This window comes from Jatropha curcas, chromosome 11 (assembly GCF_041381405.1).
Source record: "Jatropha curcas cultivar XTBG-Jc1 chromosome 11, XTBG_Jcur_1.0, whole genome shotgun sequence".
In the NCBI taxonomy this organism is placed as follows: domain Eukaryota; kingdom Viridiplantae; phylum Streptophyta; class Magnoliopsida; order Malpighiales; family Euphorbiaceae; genus Jatropha; species Jatropha curcas.
This window is the reverse complement of record NC_143161.1, coordinates 12,708,421-12,727,267: the sequence shown is the minus strand read 5'-3', so window position 1 is coordinate 12,727,267 and position 18,847 is coordinate 12,708,421. Positions and strand designations below refer to the sequence as shown.

The window sequence follows — 18,847 nt, the reverse complement described above, 5'->3', positions numbered from 1 at the left end:
TTTAAGCATAATATTAGGTTAGGTTTTTATTTTGCTATTTTTAAGCATGAAATTTTGTTTATACTCAGGTTAAATCTTTATAAAAATAGATTTTATTCATTACGATGTCACTTTACTTTTAGGAAATCATTATTTGTGGTCAAGATTAAATAAATAAAAAATTATTTTATTTTAAGATGAATAGATTATTTTTTATTTTAATATTTATATAAATAAATATAAATATTTATTTTATTTATAACCGGTGGTGGTGGGAAATGAGCTTAATTTGGAGAAAAGATTAAACTGGGTCCTACAAAAATAACATATTATTCATTAAATTGAGTATAATTTGAAATTAAAATGCTATTGTAACTAAGATTAAAGTTTGGGATACTAAGAGAAAAAAGTCGAATTCAGGATATAATTAAAACTACCCGCAAAGTTTAGGGTATTTTTAATGATTTAACCTTGGAATATTTAGTTAGTATAAATTCTTCAGTTACAAATTTGAACACCATTTATGTTTCTTTATTAATAAATTTAAACACAACGTGGAAATTCCTATTCTACTTAGATTTTATCTTTAGGAAATTTAGTCCCATTTTAATTATAACATTAACTATTTTATTTTTATTATTTTAATATTATAAATTATTCCTATTCTAATTAGGAAGTTGTTCTGTCGTACCATCATATATACGTTTAGTTTTAATTGCTTTTGACTATCGAGTATTTATTTCTTTTGACTATAAAAAATTATTATATCAAGTTTTTGTCAATTTTGAATTAATGAGTTTACAATCATGGTTTTTTTTTTTTTTTTTTTTTTTTTTTGTGCTAAGCATAATTTCATTGCATGAATTGATGATTTTTTTTCTTTAATTATAGAATTGTGAGTTTGTTTTTGTTCTTCGTTCATTTATTTATAATGTACCTACTATAGTATATATAAAAATACGAATATGGAACATTGGCTTCCTCAAATGCTCCTACTAAATTTATAAATTGATAAAAAACTTTAATTTGATTGGTTGAAAAATAAAGACATTCTAATTTTGATTGGTCGTATTAATTTCCTACTTAAATTTAAATTCTAACGGATAAATTAAGAAATTATATTATATACTATGTAAGGTATATATTAAATATGATATGAAGAATATGATATATTTAAGGATTTTGATTTTATCGGTTAAAAAAATAAAAAAAATATATTCTTTAATTGAATAAACTAATAATTTAGATGAAAATACATTCCTTAAAGATATATTATTAGTTTTTTATAATTGATAATTAAAATAGTTTATAATTGATTTGGGTGAATCCAATCATATTCTTCACTAATAAAATTAAAATTAAATAGTCAAAATAAAAACTAATAATTCGTACACTTATTTGGATCTCAAATTAGGAAATAATAGCAACTAATAATGATGGGTTTATTTGATATAATTATTGCTATTAATTTTTAAAACTTTTATTTCGATTAGGAATTTTTATTTTAATCAAGAATTTTAATTATTATAAAACTTCTCAATTAAAGTTTACAAATTAATTGAAATTAACAGATTATTTTATAAGGACTTAGATTATGATTTTAATAATTGTTTACTAAGATATTCTTATTATATTAATTAAAAGAGTTTCTATAATAATAATGATATATATAAAAGTAGGAATAGGAAAGGGAAACGTTGGGTGACTAAGATACTCTACTGAATTTAAAGATGATAAAAATATTGTTAAAGATTTTAATTTTATTATTTAAAAATTAACGCATAAATAATAAAAAATAAAAATTTGGTAAAAATAATTAAAGAAGGTATTCCTACTTATATGAGAAATAAACCCGAATTGTCATTAATTATTTATACTACTTCTACAGCGAGTTTATTTCTTTAGATTAATATAAATAAATTGTTTAATGAATTTAGACTTAATTTTTTTAGACTCTTTTGAGCCTAAAGAAAAAAGATTTCTTCTACGCAACCGTAGAATACATAACTTCTCAAGTCAAGACATATATTATGTTCTTAGGCAGCAATGAGGATTATGTAAAATGCATGTAATATATAATTTTTATTAATTATTATAATTGAATTCTCTCATATTTTGATTTGTTACATTTTTTTTTTTTTTTAAGAAAAGGAGAGCTACATCTCTAAGTAGAGACATAAAGCCTAGGATAAGCTACCCCTATAGAATCATGCATAATCCATTAACATAGCCCATGCAGAGGATCTTGCAGAAAATGAGACCCAAAAGGAAAACTTCCTGCAAACTTTGACAAATAGTCTGCGCACCAGTTGGCTTCCCTGTAAACATGAACAACCCGACATTGCCAATCACTGTTGAGAATGTTCTGAATCGCAAGCACCAGTTTTTGAACAACACTAGAGGAATGAGTTTGGCCCTGAACTAACTGGACTGCGACAATGTTATCACACTCAATAAGAAGATGAGATACACCCTGGCCCTTAGCCAAATACAAGCCCTCTAACATCGCCCACAGCTCAGCGTTGAGGACTGAGCACGAACCAAAATTAGAAACAAAAAGTTGCGAGCCATTTACCTTCATGGTTTTGGAGCAGACCACCTCCATAAGCTCTTTGACCAACGAACAAAGCATCAGTATTCAACTTACAAAAGGGAAGAACAGGTGGCTGCCAGAAAATTATCGACTAATCCTTAATATGCTGCGGGACCTCCATACTCAGACCTATACAATTTGGCTCATGAATAGTAGAAACCAGTGACATAATATCTCGTAACGTCCTATAAATGGAAATGTGCTCATCACCAAAAATCCACTTATTTCTCGTTTCCCAAATCTTCCAGTAACAGACAACAAAGACCGTGCTCCAAAGGACCCTTGAGACATGCAAAACATTACTAAAAAGATTGGTGTAAACCAATCATCGAGGGAAGCAGCCACATTGAAGAAATGGTCAGAACCAAGAACCTGAAGGTTAACCCACAGCTGCTTCACGAAGCAGCAATCACGTAGGACATGTAACTCGTGCTCCACCAGACCTGCACAAATTGCATAATAAGGATCAATATTAAGTTAGCGCCTGCAACGCTCCCCATTCGTGAGCAACTTCCTATTAAGAACCAGGACATAAGGTTGATTATAGATGCTTTCGATCTTGTCCTTGGAGACTATATGCAAGAACCCGAGGAAAGGATAAGTCATGGGTAGTCAGGAGATATCAAGAATAACACAAGTGTTTTAGGTCACTGAAAAATTAACAAGAAAATTCTGACTTTCTTGCAAGAGAATTCTGTCACTGAAAAATTAACAAGAAAATTCTGACTTTCTTGCAAGAGAATTCTTAGGACAAAAAAGAAGAGATCCTTCTTATAGTATGGATAAGATGATAGCGGATATGAATGAAAAGTATGTTGTTACAGTTAATAAGCAACTGTGTTATAGAGCGAGGGCTAAAGCTATGGCAAAGGTAATAGGGTCTCTAGAGGCACACTACGAGAAATTGAGGTTTTACATAGCATAGCTAAAAAGAGTTGACAAGGAGGGGACATTTATTTTGTAATGTGAAGAGAATGGAAGTAGGGGCCCAAATGTGTTTCAAAGGCTATACATTGGATTCTCGACTTTAAAAAAAGGCTACAAAGATGGTTGTAGACCATGTATATTTATTGATGGATTTTTTTTAAAAAAACAATGCTCGGAGGAGAATTACATAGTGTAATTGGCAAAAATGCCAATAATCAAATGTATCCAGTTGCATGGGTTGTTGTGGAAAGAGAGGAGGCTAGTTGGACTTGGTTTCTGAATTTGCTATTTGAGGACCTAGGAGTTACAAACAGTGTTAGACTCACCATTATGAGTGACCAACATAAGGTAAAATTCTCTAACATTAGTTTCATTTATTCAAATTTTGTGTTCATTTTACTTAAAATGTTTGAGCTTGTGTTCTCTTTTGTTTGACAAGGGTCTGGAGAATGCCATTTAAGAGCTTGTTCCTTATGCAACTATGCAGTCCACATTCATGCCAACTGGAACAAAATGCATAGAGGAGAAGGGTACAAGCAATGTTTTTGGGTAATTGTGCATTCTACTTAGGAGGCTAAATTTGATAAGAAACTCAGAATTCAAGGAGCTTGATGCAGAAGCAGATGATAATTTTTTAAAGAGGGAAAAAACCAAGTCTTGTAGAGCATTTTTATCCACTTTTCCTAAAGTGGATGATGTTACAAACAACATTGTAGAGACCTTTAATGGATACATCGCTAAAGCAAGAACTATGCATTTGATCATGGTGTTTGAAAAAATAAGGACATCCTTAATGATAAGAAACTATTTCAAGGAGACACAAGTGGAGAAATGGAAAGATGGGGTTGGAGGAAGAATAAGGAAAAAAAAAAAAGAAACTAACAAATTGTTCACTTCGTAATGTTTGCCAAGTCCTTCTGATGGTGATGCCTTCCAAGTCAAAGATGGTGGAAATTCCTTTATGGTATCCCTCTCTCAAAGGAATTGCTCTTGTAGATCATGGCAACTCTTTATAGTCCCTTGCAGTCATGCCATTTTATGCATTCACTACATGAGATATGAAGTGTTGGATTATGTGGATGATTACTTAAAGAAAGATTATTACATTAAGACATACAAACATGTTCTTATCCCTTTGAATGGAGAAGACATATGGCCTAATGCTATGAGCATGATCAAGACATCACAATCTAAACTTGACAAGAAGAAGGATGAATTGACACTTCCTCAAGGACCAATTACTCGAGCAAGATCAAAGAAGCTCAAGAAAGCTATTCAAGCATTCATGGGCAGATTTGAAGAGGAGATTGACAATCATTCTTCATTGAAAGCTAAAGAAGACATTTCAGGTAGATGTGGGCCTAATTCACAAATAGGTCATAATCCATGTCTAATTAACTTTGTAATAAATAATTAGGCTTAACTTATGTAATTGGGCGGCCATTAGTTTGGGTTAAATGTTTATGACTTCTTTTTGGGCTACAATGGGTTAATTTACTATTTTTGGGCTTTCTTTATAATGGACTTAAGTAAAAAATGTGTTTTGCTTTTTCTTATTGGGTTTAGGGTTTGTTTCCATTGTTTATTAGTTTCCTTTTAGCTTGGAAAATCTAAGGAGCTGTCCAAGGCTATATAAAGCCTTCTTATTCTCATTGTAAAGTAGATCATTCATAATCAATCAGATTGAGAGTAGTCTCTTAGCTTGGCCAAGTTCTTCCAAAGTGAGTTCATGAGTTTTGTTCTTACTTTTGCATTAAGAACTGCTTTCATAAAGGACATACTTGTGTGATTGTTGTTCTTATTATTTTAAATCAACTTATTATTGGCGTTTCCATACATTATTGTTTTGGGATTTATTATTGGTGTATGTTCAATTCTGATTTGTGTGTTGGGGTTTCGATTTGACTATAAACCTAGGGTTCTGCATCAATTGGTATCAGAGCATATACTAAGGTAAATTCTTAGTTATCTTATTCTTAATTTCATTTTATTAATTTCAGTCCTTTTAATTGCTTTATTCTTATTGGATGAATTGGATTTCTGTCCAAATTCGAATTGGGTTGTTCTTCTTCAATTAGTTTAATTCAGTTCATGTTTTTTAGCTTCTGATTTCATGATTATTATATAAAAAAACAAAAAAAAAATTAGAAAAAAAAATTCAAAGACAGTTGCATATAAAGCTTTTGCAAAAACCCTATACTATAAAGGGAAAGAAAACCATTGTTTAAGGGTTGTTTGGTTGTGTTATTTACTAAATTAGGTGGGCCGAAACCTATTTGACATAGTATAGGCTGAATTACCTTCGAGGATACTCTTAGGGCTTTTTAACACAAATTGGGCTTACACTACACATAAATACACCTTAGTTCATTTCTAGGCTATTTGGGTTAATTTTCCTTGTTACTTGTGTTGAATTGTTCTTTTGTGTCATACATAACATGAGTTTAGTCTTATAATTAGGATTTGATTAAACTTTGCATTTTAGTGCATCCGTCTTGTCATTGCTTTATTTTCCTCTCAGTTATCTGATTTTGAAGTGTCTTGCTATTTTTGGTTCCTTTACACTAAATTCAACATTTTGCACCTTGTTGAACTTAAAATTGATCTATAGTACACGTTTTCTACTTTTGGTGTGCTATTTTCTATTTTTTTATTCATCTTGGTCCTTTGCCTCTAGACTTGAACTCTTCATTCTTGTTAGGATATCATTATTTTCTTGTCAATTGCTTTTGGTGTGTACTTTGTGTTAAGCCTAGTTCTAAAGTGCAATCGTGCGAAACAAAACAAGAGCGGTAAAAGGTAGAGTGTGTGATGCTTCCGAGATAGTATTGGTGCTGTTTTGATGTAGGAAGGACGTCCTATAGCATGCTTCAGTGAGAAGCTGAGCGAAGGAAACCTGAACTATTCCATTTATGATAAGGAGTTTTATGCCTTGTTAAGAGCTCTTGAGGTGTGGGAACATTACTTGCTGCCAAAAGAGTTCGTGATTCATGGTGATCATCAATCGCTTAGGTACTTGAAAGGATAGGTTAAGTTGAACAAAAGACATGGTAAGTGGATGGAATATTTAGAACTTTTTCCGTATGTGATTAAATACAAGCAAGGAAAAGAAAATGTGGTTGCTGATGCACTTTCTAGGAGATATGCAATAATTTCATTGCTTAGTTCTAAATTACTTGGTTTTGAGCATTTAAAGGAATGTATGTTGATGATGCTGGTTTTGGTGAGGTGTAAAAAGCATATAAAAATGAAGCTTTTAATAAGTTTTATAGGCATGATGAATATCTTTTTAAGGGTAAAAAACTTTGTATTTCAATATGTTCTATTCGTGAGCTGCTTGTTAGGGAATCACATAGTGGGGGGTTTGATGGCGCATTTTGGTGTGCAAAAGACTTTGGATATGCTGCATGAACACTATTATTGGCCTAACATGCTAAAACTTGTTGAAAAAGTTTATTCTGCATGTATTGATTATAAGCATGCAAAATCTAAAACTATGCCTCATGGTTTGTATACACCTTTGCTTGTGCCTACTAAACCTTGGACTCATATTTCCATGAATTTTATGTTGGGATTACCTAGGACAAGGAAAGGTAGAGATAGCATTTTTCTTGTAGTGGACAGATTTAGCAAAATGTCTCATTTCATTGCATGCCATAAACTGATGATGCAACAAATATTGCTAACTTATTCTTTGGTAATGTTGTACGTTTGCATTGTGTACCTAGAACCATTGTTTCTAATCGTGATGCTAAGTTTCTAAGTCATTTTTGGCGTGTTCTATGGGGGAAAATTGGGTGCTAAACTTTTGTTTTCTACTACTTATCATCCACAAATAGATGGCCAAACTGAAGTGGTTAATAGGACTTTAGGAACTATGTTGCGTGCTATTGTTGGTACAAATTTGAAAACTTGAGAAGATTGTTTGCCATTTATTGAGTTTGATATATATAATAGGGCAGTACACTCTTCTACAGGTTATTCACCTTTTGAGATTGTTGATGGTTTTAATCATTTAACCCTGTTGGATTTGTTGCCTTTACTATTGAATAAGCTTACGAACTTAGATGGCGAAGCGAAGGCGGAAAAGGCTAAAACTATTCACCATAAAGCACGTGAGCAGATTGAGCAAAAGAATAGGCTATATGCATAAAGAGCAAATAAAGGGCGAAAACAAATGATCTTTGAACTTGAGATTGGGTTTGGATTCACATGAGGAAAAAAAGATTTCCGCAAAAGAGGAAGCCTAAGCTTGATGTAAGGGGAGATGGACCATTCCAAGTTTTGGAAAGGATCAATAATAATGCATACAAAATTGACTTGCCAAGGGAGTATGGTGTTAGTGCCACTTTTAATATTGCTGACTTGTCTCCTTTTGTCTTTGATTCAGATTCCAGGATGAATCCTTTCATAAGGGGAGGGAATGATATGAGCATGATCAAGGCATCACAATTTAAACAAGACAAGAAGAAGGATGAATTGACACTTCCTCAAGGACCAATCACTCGAGCAATATCAAAGAAGCTCAAGGAAGCAATTTCAACATTCATGGGCAGATTTGTAGAGGAGATTGATTCATCATTCTTCATTGAAAGCTAAAGAAGACATTTCAGACAGATTTGGGCCTAATGCACAAATGGGCCATAATCCATGTCTAATTAGCTTTGTAATAAATAATTAGACTTAACTTTATAATTGGTCGGCCATTAGTTTGGGTTAAATGTTTAGGACTTAATTTAATATTTTTGGGCTAGAATGGGTTAATTTAATATTTTTGGGCTTTCTTTCTATTGGGCTTAAGTAAAAAAAGTGTTTTTTTTTTCTTATTGGGTTTAGGGTTTGTTTCCATTGGCTATTAGTTTCCTTTTAGCTTGGGAACTCTAAGGGGCTGTCCAAGGCTATATAAAGCCTTCTTATTCTCATTGTAAAGTAGATCATTGATAATTGATCAGATTGAGAGTAATCTCTAGGCTTGGTCAATTTCTTCCAAAGTGAGTTCATGAGTTTTGTTCTTGCTTTTGCATTAAGAATTGCTTTCATAAAGGGCATACTAGTGTGATTGTTGTTCTTATTGTTTTAAATCAACTTATTATTGGCGTTTCCATACATTATTGTTTAGGGGTTCCTTAAGTTTGGGATTTATTATTGGTGTATGTTCAATTTTGATTTGTGTGTTAGGGTTTTGGTTTGACTATAAACCTGGGGTTCTACATCAATTGGTATCAGAGTCATCCATCATTCCACCAGAGTATAAGAAAAAACCAGGTAGAAGGAAAACTGTAAGGATGAAGTTAGCTGATGAAGAACCTAAAAAATCCAACTCTGGTAAGGTGGGTGAGCATGGTATTCAGATGCAGTGCCAGCACTGCTTGGATTACGAGCACAACAAGAGAAGTTGTCCAAAGATAAAAGAGCCTCCTGCACCTCGAGCCCCAAGCGTGTAAGTGCCATTTGTACAAAAAATCCTACTATTTTTTTTTTGTTTATTTAATGTAATGTTGTTGGATTTGATCATATGTTATTGTTTATATACTGATTTAGCTTGTATATATATATATATATATATATATATATATATATATATATATATATATATATATATATATATATATTTGTGATTATGCTTTGATGATCATACGATTGTATATGTTGTAGCCTTTTGAACTTTTATACTATTTTGCATATGAGTTGCGAGGGAAAGTTGGTTGGCCTAGAAAAAAAATCCAATAATTGCTGAATCAAGCAATGCACTAGTTGTAGCAGATGTTAGTTCTGTCATGAGAAAAGAGATGCAGTAGGTCAGACAAGGACATTGGTACTTTTGTATAATATATTGTGTTCATTTAATATTCTAAATGATTAATTTTGCTTCTCAGATGCCAGATGAAACATGTACAGTTTGTTAGTGGAAAAAATGCAACACAGGCTGCAATAAGGAAAAAAATTAGGCCAAGAAGAAAGAAGTTAAATAATGCTAGCTTAGTTGAACAAAGGACAGAGGTTAACTCAAGTCACCTTAGTTAGCCACCTTTTTCTTCCCAAGAAATGACACAGTAATTGAATCTGAAGCTACATAATTAGTTAGTTTATATTATAATATTTTTGTTAATAGCAAAGGAAGATATTGGCTCAAGGTGACACATGGAATTTTTTATAATTGGATTCAGCTGCAAGTTTTTGATTATCATTAATAGAAAGAGTGTCACGCCCGACTCTAATCACCAGAGGAATTGTCTGCTTTGGCCACGGGTTGTGCCCCGGCCTAATCCAGCCAACACAAACACCCGCCCTCACGGTTTTGTCCCGCAGGTGAAATGGGAAACTTCCTAGGAGGTCACCCATCCTAGGATTTCCGTTAAGCAAGCACGCTTAACCCTGGAGTTCTTCCAACTCTCCAGCCATTCCACCAAAAGGTGCCTCTAATGATTAGTTTCCCCTTTTTCGATATATGATTCGATTCATTCCTGTGTCCCGCATTCCACTACCCTAGCTAGTCTGCCATCCTAGGATTGCTTTGCCGGGTCAGGATGTCACAGGCCCACCAGCTTCCGCGTGGTTCGTCCTCGAACCATACATCTACTGGAGGGGGTCCGGTTCTGATACCAACTGTCACCCCCGACTCTAATCACTAGAGGAATTGTCCGGTTTGGCCACGGGGTTGTGCCCCGGCCTAATCCGGCCAACACAAACACCCGCCCTCACGGTTTTGTCCCACAGGTGAAATGGAAAACTTCCCAGGAGGTCACCCATCCTAGGATTTCCATTAAGCGAGCACGCTTAACCCTGGAGTTCTTCCAACTCTCCAGCCATTCCACCAAAAGGCGCCTCTAATGATTAGTTTCCCCCTTTTCGATATATGATTCAATTCATTCATGTGTCCCGCATTCCACTACCCTAGCTAGCCTGCCATCCTAGGATCGCTTTGCCGGGTCGAGATGTCACAAAGAGAAGGTGGAATTGGTTTTTTGGTTTTCCACCAATGACTGATGTGTTGGACATATTTCGCATTTTTTGGTATAGTTAGGCAATATTACAGGTGATTTTGGCATTAGTTTGTGGATGAAAAATAGGCAACTTGTATTTGGTTCATATATGGTGGATGTTAGGTTATCAGTCCTATATTCTTAATAACCAGCATCCATAAATCTATGCCTTTGTAAAAATTGGAAATTTTTGCAATATATTTAGTTACTTTTTTATATTTCTTTCTTTCCTTTTTTTTATTATTTAATTGCTCTAATAATGTTGAGTTAAATAGAGATACATTTGGACATTCAAGATGACATTGGATTTCATTTTCTGTAGAACAACAGATGTTCACAGATGTTACAATTAACAGCAGAAGCTACAACTATTAGCATCTATACTTAGTGCTAACCAAACAAAATACATCAACTTTCAATTGAAATACATAGAAATTATCTCCTAAACAAAACTAATCAGCGCAAGAACATCAATTTCACATTCTTCTTGAAATAATTATAAATCCATAAACCCAAAATCAAGGTAATACAAGTGCCAATAACAGATTTAACAAATATTTTCTTCCTTTGCACTTGGATATGGAGGCAATTAGATAAATTGGAATTTTCTGCTCCTAAGAATTCCATTTTTGCATTCATGTGTTTCACTGCCTCTTTCTTCATTCTCAACTTTTGTTCTAGTGACTTCAACTCCATTTCTAGCTTTAATTTTTTCTCCTCCACCTTTTGCAACTTAGCTTTTGTAGCATCTAACCTTCCATAAATCATATTTATGACTTGAATAACCCTTGGAGAGTAATCATTATCAAGCCACATGAAGAACCTACAATTATTTGCCCTATCCCTCTGTTTTGGACAGCAATAAAACCTACGTCCTGGATTTGATCGATTCCTTGAGGTGTATAAATGTGCTTCTTCATTGCGCCTCCAAAATACACCTGTCTGGTTTCTGGTTGAAATGAAAGACACCTCATTAATTTCTGAATTAGAGCCCATCTTCATTCCCAGCTTTTTCCAAATGCAAATCGTCCTTTAGCCAAATTAAAAATAAAACCCTAGATTACTCTATACAATAATAACAAGAGGTTACACCATTTTCTGTCTTGCTTATCTTTAATACAAAGATAAATTGTTGAGACAAAAAAGAATATTGTAAGATTTTGGTGAGAATATGTCATATTTGCTTTGAGATTTTCATGAAAGAGGAGAGAGTGATCAAAGAGAGAAGAGAGAATGAAGAGAGGGAATAAGATTTGGGATCCATCCTCTTATCCTAAATGGTGCGTTTAAGTTAGCTAACCTGAGGTGGTTAGCTAACTAAAGTGGGTCCCACGTTTATTGTTTTTTGTTATTAATTTTGATTGGATTTCAAATTAGGGTGCAATTTTTACAAAGATTTGATATTGGGGTGTTTGGGGGGTTAAGTTGGACTTGGAGTGCAATTGTAACAAGTCGCAAAGGCTGGGGTAACAGGTATGGATTAGCCATATATGATTAACTTAAGCCTAGCTTTGGATGCTTTTAACACCTTTGGATTGTTTTAGGAAGAATCAGTAACATAAAGTTGATTTTAACATTTTAAGAGGTATGTAGTTGGGAAGCCTCTATGCATAATGGTGCTAGTGATAATTACAACAAGGTCAATTGGAATAAGTGGTTTATATGGGGGGTCAAGTTGGATTTGGAGTGCAATTGTAACAAGTAGCAAAGGTTGGGGTAACGGGTATGGATTAGCCATATATGATTAACTTGAGTCTATCTTTGGATGCTTTTAACACTTTTGGATTGTTTTAGGAAGAATCATTAACACAAAGCTGATTTTAACATTTTAAGAGGGCTGTAGTTGGGAAGCCTCTATGCATAATGGTGCTAGTGATAATTACAACAAGGTCAATTGCAATAAGTGGTTTATATGGGGGGGGGGGGGGGTTAAGTTGGATTTGGAGTGCAATTGTAACAAGTCGCAAAGGTTGGGGTAACAGGTATGGATTAGCCATATATGATTAACTTGAGTCTATCTTTGGATGCTTTTAACACTTTTGGATTGTTTTAGGAAGAATCATTAATACAAAGCTGATTTTAACATTTTAAAAGGGCTGTAGTTGGGAATGTGGGTCCCGTATATGTATGGCACAACCCAAGAGGGGGAGTGAATTGGGTTTTCTAAAAACTGAAATAAATTTTAGAAATTCTAAACAAAAATTAGAATTCCAAGTGCATCGGAAAATACACAGAACTTTGTGAGAATAGAATATGAATTAGAATCACCTCACAATGTTCTAATTATAAAAGATAGAAAGTCTGTGCAAAGTGCAGCTATTGATTAAAACAGCTTCACACTGACTTATTCAATATCAGAGCTTCTTTATGAAGGAAAGTTATCGAAATTAGAACTTCCTCATAAAATTTGAAAAATCATATAAAGCTATGTGAAAGACAATTATTGAATTCAGAACTTCTTCACAGAACCTTAATCAAATATCAGAACGACATTATGATGGAAAGCTATCAAGATTAGTAGTTCCTCATAAAGTTTAGAATGTAGATTAGAAACCCAATCAGTGAATTATACTGAGAATAGAACAACAGTTAGAACATGGTATATTCACTTTATTAGAATACCAGAGTTCTAATGTTTAGAAAAGATAAGACTTATCACTGTTTTAGAACATCTGAATTATTAACAATTTTAGCGTTTCTAAAAATTAAACAAAGGTGTTATAAAGACAGTATCAAGCAAACTTCAGAAATAAAAAGATTAACACAGAGATTTATAGTGGTTCGGCACTAACTCGCCTACATCCACTCCCCAAAATGCATCTTGAGATCCTCAACTATGTTATCTCTTTTAAAGGGTAAGAGACAAACCAACAGTACAAGACAATAGATCAACACCTAGATCTACCCTTTTTGTACCACTAGATTTTCCAAAGGGTCTAGTTAACCTCAACCCTTTCTGTTTTTGGCAGAGTACAGAAAACTCAATTCAAGACATTAAAATCTCACACAAGGAGAAGGTCGCTTGATAACCTCTATCACAATAGCTTCTAACCTAAGCTATTACACACTTGTTTATCAAATAAAAGTCTGTCTACTGTAGATTACAAAATCTAAATAGACAGAAAGAAACGCATAGATAAGCACAGGAAAAACAGTTTATCAGATTAGAAGATCAATTAGAACACAGAACCGTTTTTCAAAAGTAATTGTAAAAATTCTTTTCACTTTAAATATTGAAAACGTTAAGTGTAGAGATGAAAAGAAAGTTGGGGGTAGAGAGTAAGTTTTGAGAGATAAAGATTTAATCAATGAGAGAATGCTCTTAAAACAAAAACTCTTACTTCACTAATGTTCAAGACGTGAAAAGCTCCTTTATATAGAGAGCTAAGAAGCTGTTGCCTTTGGAAAGAGATTTTATTTTGAAATCAGAATATCTTCTTTCCTTATTTAGAAGATATGAAAATCTTTGTTACCAAAAAATTTATTTTATCCTTTTTGGTAAGAGAATAAAACACGATTTTGCTTTCCTTTAAATAAAAGATTTTCAGCAGCATTATTTGGAAAATATTTTTACGGAAGGATACTCTTACTAAAAATGAAAAAGATTCTCCTTCGTTTTATAAGGTAAGAAAATAAATTTAAGTACTTTAGATCTTTCAAAATATATTTCCGAAAAAGTGTATGATTTTATTACCAAAAACATTAGAGAGGAAATCTCTTTAGTTTTAGGAAATTAAATCACTTCGATTTAAGGAATATTTTTCGAAAACAAATAAAGGAATTTATTTTGAGAAAATCTAATTTCCGAAAATGTTTTTGACTGAGAGAAAAATAATTTATCTGCTTATATATGGATTTTCTCTCTATCCTACAAAGTATCCTAAATACCTAGTTACTAGGATCTTCGAATATCTTCACACTCAATGTAGGATTTGCCTTGTACGATTTCTTTCCATAGTAATTCTGCATAAAATAAAATTAGCACAAATAACATAATTTAAATTTATTTGTTTTGTATTAATCATCAAAATCCGAGATTAGAAATTGACCTTGAGCCAACAGGGAAGCCTCTATGCATAATGGTGCTAGTGATAATTACAATAAGGTCAATTGGAATAAGTGGTTTATATGGTTTTCTAATTTTTTTTATTTGTCAATTTATGTTGGTTTCGGTGATTGTCATTTTTTTCTTCTCAAAGAGTCATATTATTTGATCTCACTTTGAACCAAATTTTTGTAGTTCTTGAATTTCAATAGCCAAAAGCATAATTTGTTGCTAAATTTTATGCATGTTAGTTACAAGGAGCTAAAATATTAAGGCCTTTTTTGACAATAACTTTTATGCTAGCTTTTAGCTTTTGACCAAATCAGAACTCTATTTTTTTAATTGTATTGATCAGTAACATAGCTTTTAATAGCCTTTAGAGGTCGGTGAAGCTTTTTATGAAAGATTAAATATTCTAATTTTAGCGTTTCACATAGATTAATTAAATTTTTTTTGACAATCACATCCATTTTTTCGTTGAATTCAGCTAATTAAATATATAATGTTTTTCGTTTGTCATTTTAAGTTAAATAGCTAACTAAACAATTATTTTATCAATCATTTCTAATTTAAACCGCTATATAAATAGCTACAAGCTAAAAGCTAATATTGCCGAACATGCCCTAAGTTGAGAATAAATTTATGCTTTTAGTGCAATTGCTTTATTCAATAATCAATATGTATGAACGCAGTCAAATTGTCAAAATTCTTTGTTGTCATATGTGGTTAAGATTCATATTTACTTGTTCTCTCACATTTAAAATTTATATATATTCTTATCTTTGAAAGTTTATTTATGTGGTTAATCAAATGTCAGGCATGATCGTTGGAAAATTTTGTGCGAAGATAAACCATCTTGATTCTCTACTTCAGGACATTATTATGCCTTAAAGCATGCTCTATGGGTCTGATTTTTTATTAGTTAATGAAGCTAATTCTATGGCCTATTTTGAGTTCTTGGAATCTTCTTAGTTGTATGGCTAGGGATGGAAGTGAGACGGGTATTTTAGGGTACCCGTCCCGTTCCGATCCGTTGGATGAGAGTACCCATTTATTAGTAAAAAATACATTTTAAATAAGTTTGGATTTAGATAGATTAACATGTATTGGTATCCTACCCATTTAAAAGGGACTTTAAACGAGTTTGAGACGGATACGGGTAGTAAAATTTTAAACAGGTTCAGATATTTAAATGAATATTTAAACAAGTTTGGAATGGAAACGGGTAATAAAATTTTAAACAGATATGATTACGGGTAGTTCAAAATTCGCGAGACTCATTGCGCTACCACCCCTATGTATGGCATATTTAAATATTATGTGTTGTTAAATATTGTAGCAGACCCTTTGAATTTTTTGTATGCAGTGTTGTCCTTAAGTGCTATATTTTGTATGCAGTGTTGTCCTTAAGTGCTATATTGGGTTTTCAATATTTTTTATTTTTACTTTTTAAAAAAAGATGAGTTTTAATTAAGTTTCTTATTGTGCCCCTGTATTATTGCTATTAATAAAGTCATTATTGTTGCCATTCATATTAGCCAATTTATAACTTTTACTCTCTTGACTATTACATTTTTTTTAATAAATATATTTGGATCTCATTAAAAACTTCAAATTAATACAAATAATAAAAAAAAAACATGATCACTCTTCTGAAGTCCAGATATATAATAAAACTATAAATAAAATATAAAAATGTGTTAACAGCCCGTTTCTGTAGAAATCCAAGCTTTGTTACCATGTGTTAACAGTGCAAATCTCTTATCGAGTAGAAGGAAGAAATTTGAAGGTGATCAGATCAGACTCGTAAAAAGACTGTGGAGTCAAACAGTGGCCATGAATAGCCACCAAGTAGAGCAAGCGATCACCTATGGCATAAGTACTCTGTCAACTCGATCAGATACTTCAAATCAAGATTATGTTTTTATTTTTATTTTTTAATAAGTGGTTTATTATTAGACTTTCTATACAAAAATATAAAAACATATTGATCTGTATCTCATATTTATATACAGTTTTCACTTAATGAAATTTCTAGTTTCATTTCTTTAAAAAAAAACTTATGCTAAATGAATAAATTGATAGATTGTTAAATAAATATGATCAGGAATTTATGTTCAAGTTTTCTGATCCATAAATATATAATGCATTTTCTTTTATAATATGGTAACATTTATGCCTTTTGAACGGTAGAATGTTATACAAATCATCACTTATTTGCCTCTCATTGTTGTTTTGGAATAATAAATCCATATGGAATTTACTTTATTCAAAATAAATTTGGTAAAAAATTTATTTGTAAAATGGAATTTTATATTTAATAAATTATAAAAATCATTCTTAATATATAGTTTTACTCATCTGTACTTAAAACTTATTATTTTTATTAGCTTGTTTTAAAAAAAATTGGAATTTATTTGCAAATTATATCAATTTCAGTAGAATTTGTTCTAAGTATAACCAAGTTCACAAAATTAAAAATGTGATGCTTCAAACGAATTTTCATTTGTAACAAAAATGAAGATTTAGATTTATAAATAAGTTTTATAAAAATTTATTTGATAATTAGTGAATAAAAGTTTCTTAGTTGAAATGTTAAGTTATACCAAATAAGAGTATAATTTTATTTTTAAATATATTATTATCATTATATATATTTTTTTCAATCTATAAATATAAAATTTTAAAAAATTAGCCATTTTCAGTCACGTTGAATAAAAGAGGTCAGAATTTGATGATTATGGGCAATTCCAGTTGGACAGCAGAGACTTCTGTGCGTGGTGATTAAGGTCTCATAAGTCAAAGAAAACTACATTGACGGTGAAGTTAAGCTATTATTAGCTGTAAGTTGATATTATATAGCTTTCAAAGCCAAGTTAATTAAGTTAATATTATAAGTTGATTGGTGATTGGTGATTCCTGATTGGTGATTGATAAATATTAAATATTTTTAAAATTAAGAACTAAAAGCCTTCATCTATAAATAGCCATGCAAGATTTCTCACACCTCATCGAAGCAAATAACAAGTTGTAGAATTATAATTAAGCAATAATGAAAACTGCTAATTTCCTTGTAGCTCTTGCAGTCGTGGCTCTGGCATTCTCTTCTGCCATGGCTTATGACCCTAGTCCTCTCCAGGACATTTGTGTTGCAACCAATGATACCAAACATAGTGGTAAGTGTGAGCTAATTGTGTTTCTTTCTTTCTTTTTTCATCGTCTTTAAGTATATAACTAACTCCATTACTTTGATGCAGTGTTCGTTAATGGAAAATTTTGCAAAGATCCAGAGAAAGTGACAGCAGACGATTTCTTTATTACAGGGCTTAACGTTCGTAAACAAACCTCAAAACAATTAGGAGTACGTGTCACTCTCTTAACCGTAGATCAAGTTCCAGGACTCAACACTAATGCCTTATCCATAGTCCGCGTTGATTTTGCACCAAATGGCAGTCTAAACCCACCCCATATTCACCCTCGAGCTGCAGAAATACTGACTGTCTTAGAAGGAACTCTTTACGCGGGTTTTATTACAGGAAATCCTGATCACCGCCTTTTCGCCAAAATCTTAAAGCCAGGTGATGCATTTGTGTTTCCACTTGGACTCATTCACTTCCAGTTAAATATTGGCAAGACTCCTGCAGTCGCTCTAGCTGTATTGAATAGCCAAAACCCAGGAGTTGTTACTATTGCAAATACAATATTTGGAGCTACCCCATCAGTAAATCCTGATGTTTTGACAAGAGCATTCCATCTTGATAAGGATTTAGTGACTAAACTTCAAAAAGAAGAATGGGTTGATCCAGATCAGCTTTATTAATTGAGTTTTTCTGCAAGCAGAAAGTTTATTAATATCCTCATAATAAATCACTACATTGTAGTAAATAAAAAGAGAATGTTTTCTCTTTTTCTTTTTCTTTTTCTTTACTTTTTTTTAATCTCAAAAGAGAGTATTGTAACATAATAAGGACGAGGATGGTTACATATGTGCCTCTCTCACAAAGTTCATGTTGCATTAAGTGATGTGTACTATTGCAAGTTGTTTAATTAATATATATTTGAATTTTTGGTTCAATATGACTTGATTAGTTAATTCGAACTTAGAATCTCGTATGAATATGTCATTTTGTATTATTATGTCCATTGGTGGAGGGAGGAAGGACTAGTAATAGCTCACTCGAGCTCAAAAAAGAAATCCATATTTATTGTATTAATTCAGTTGGATTTTTTTTTTTACTCTAACACAATAACATTGAATTTTTCGTTATGTCAGTGATTATTTCAAAAATTATTAAGTGTATGGCATAAATATGTAAAAAG

The 18,847-nt window shown here is 32.1% G+C and overlaps 1 protein-coding gene across 1 annotated transcript; it reads left to right on the top strand.

Moving 5' to 3' along the window:
* Window positions 1-17,550: 17,550 nt before the first annotated feature.
* LOC119369485 (germin-like protein subfamily 1 member 13) lies at window positions 17,551-18,602 on the top strand. Its single transcript, XM_089716759.1, has 2 exons — window positions 17,551-17,703; window positions 17,785-18,602. Exons 1-2 carry the CDS (start codon window positions 17,580-17,582, stop codon window positions 18,345-18,347), a joined length of 687 nt encoding a protein of 228 aa, XP_089572885.1. The 5' UTR covers window positions 17,551-17,579; the 3' UTR covers window positions 18,348-18,602.
* The last annotated feature ends 245 nt before the right edge of the window (window positions 18,603-18,847 follow it).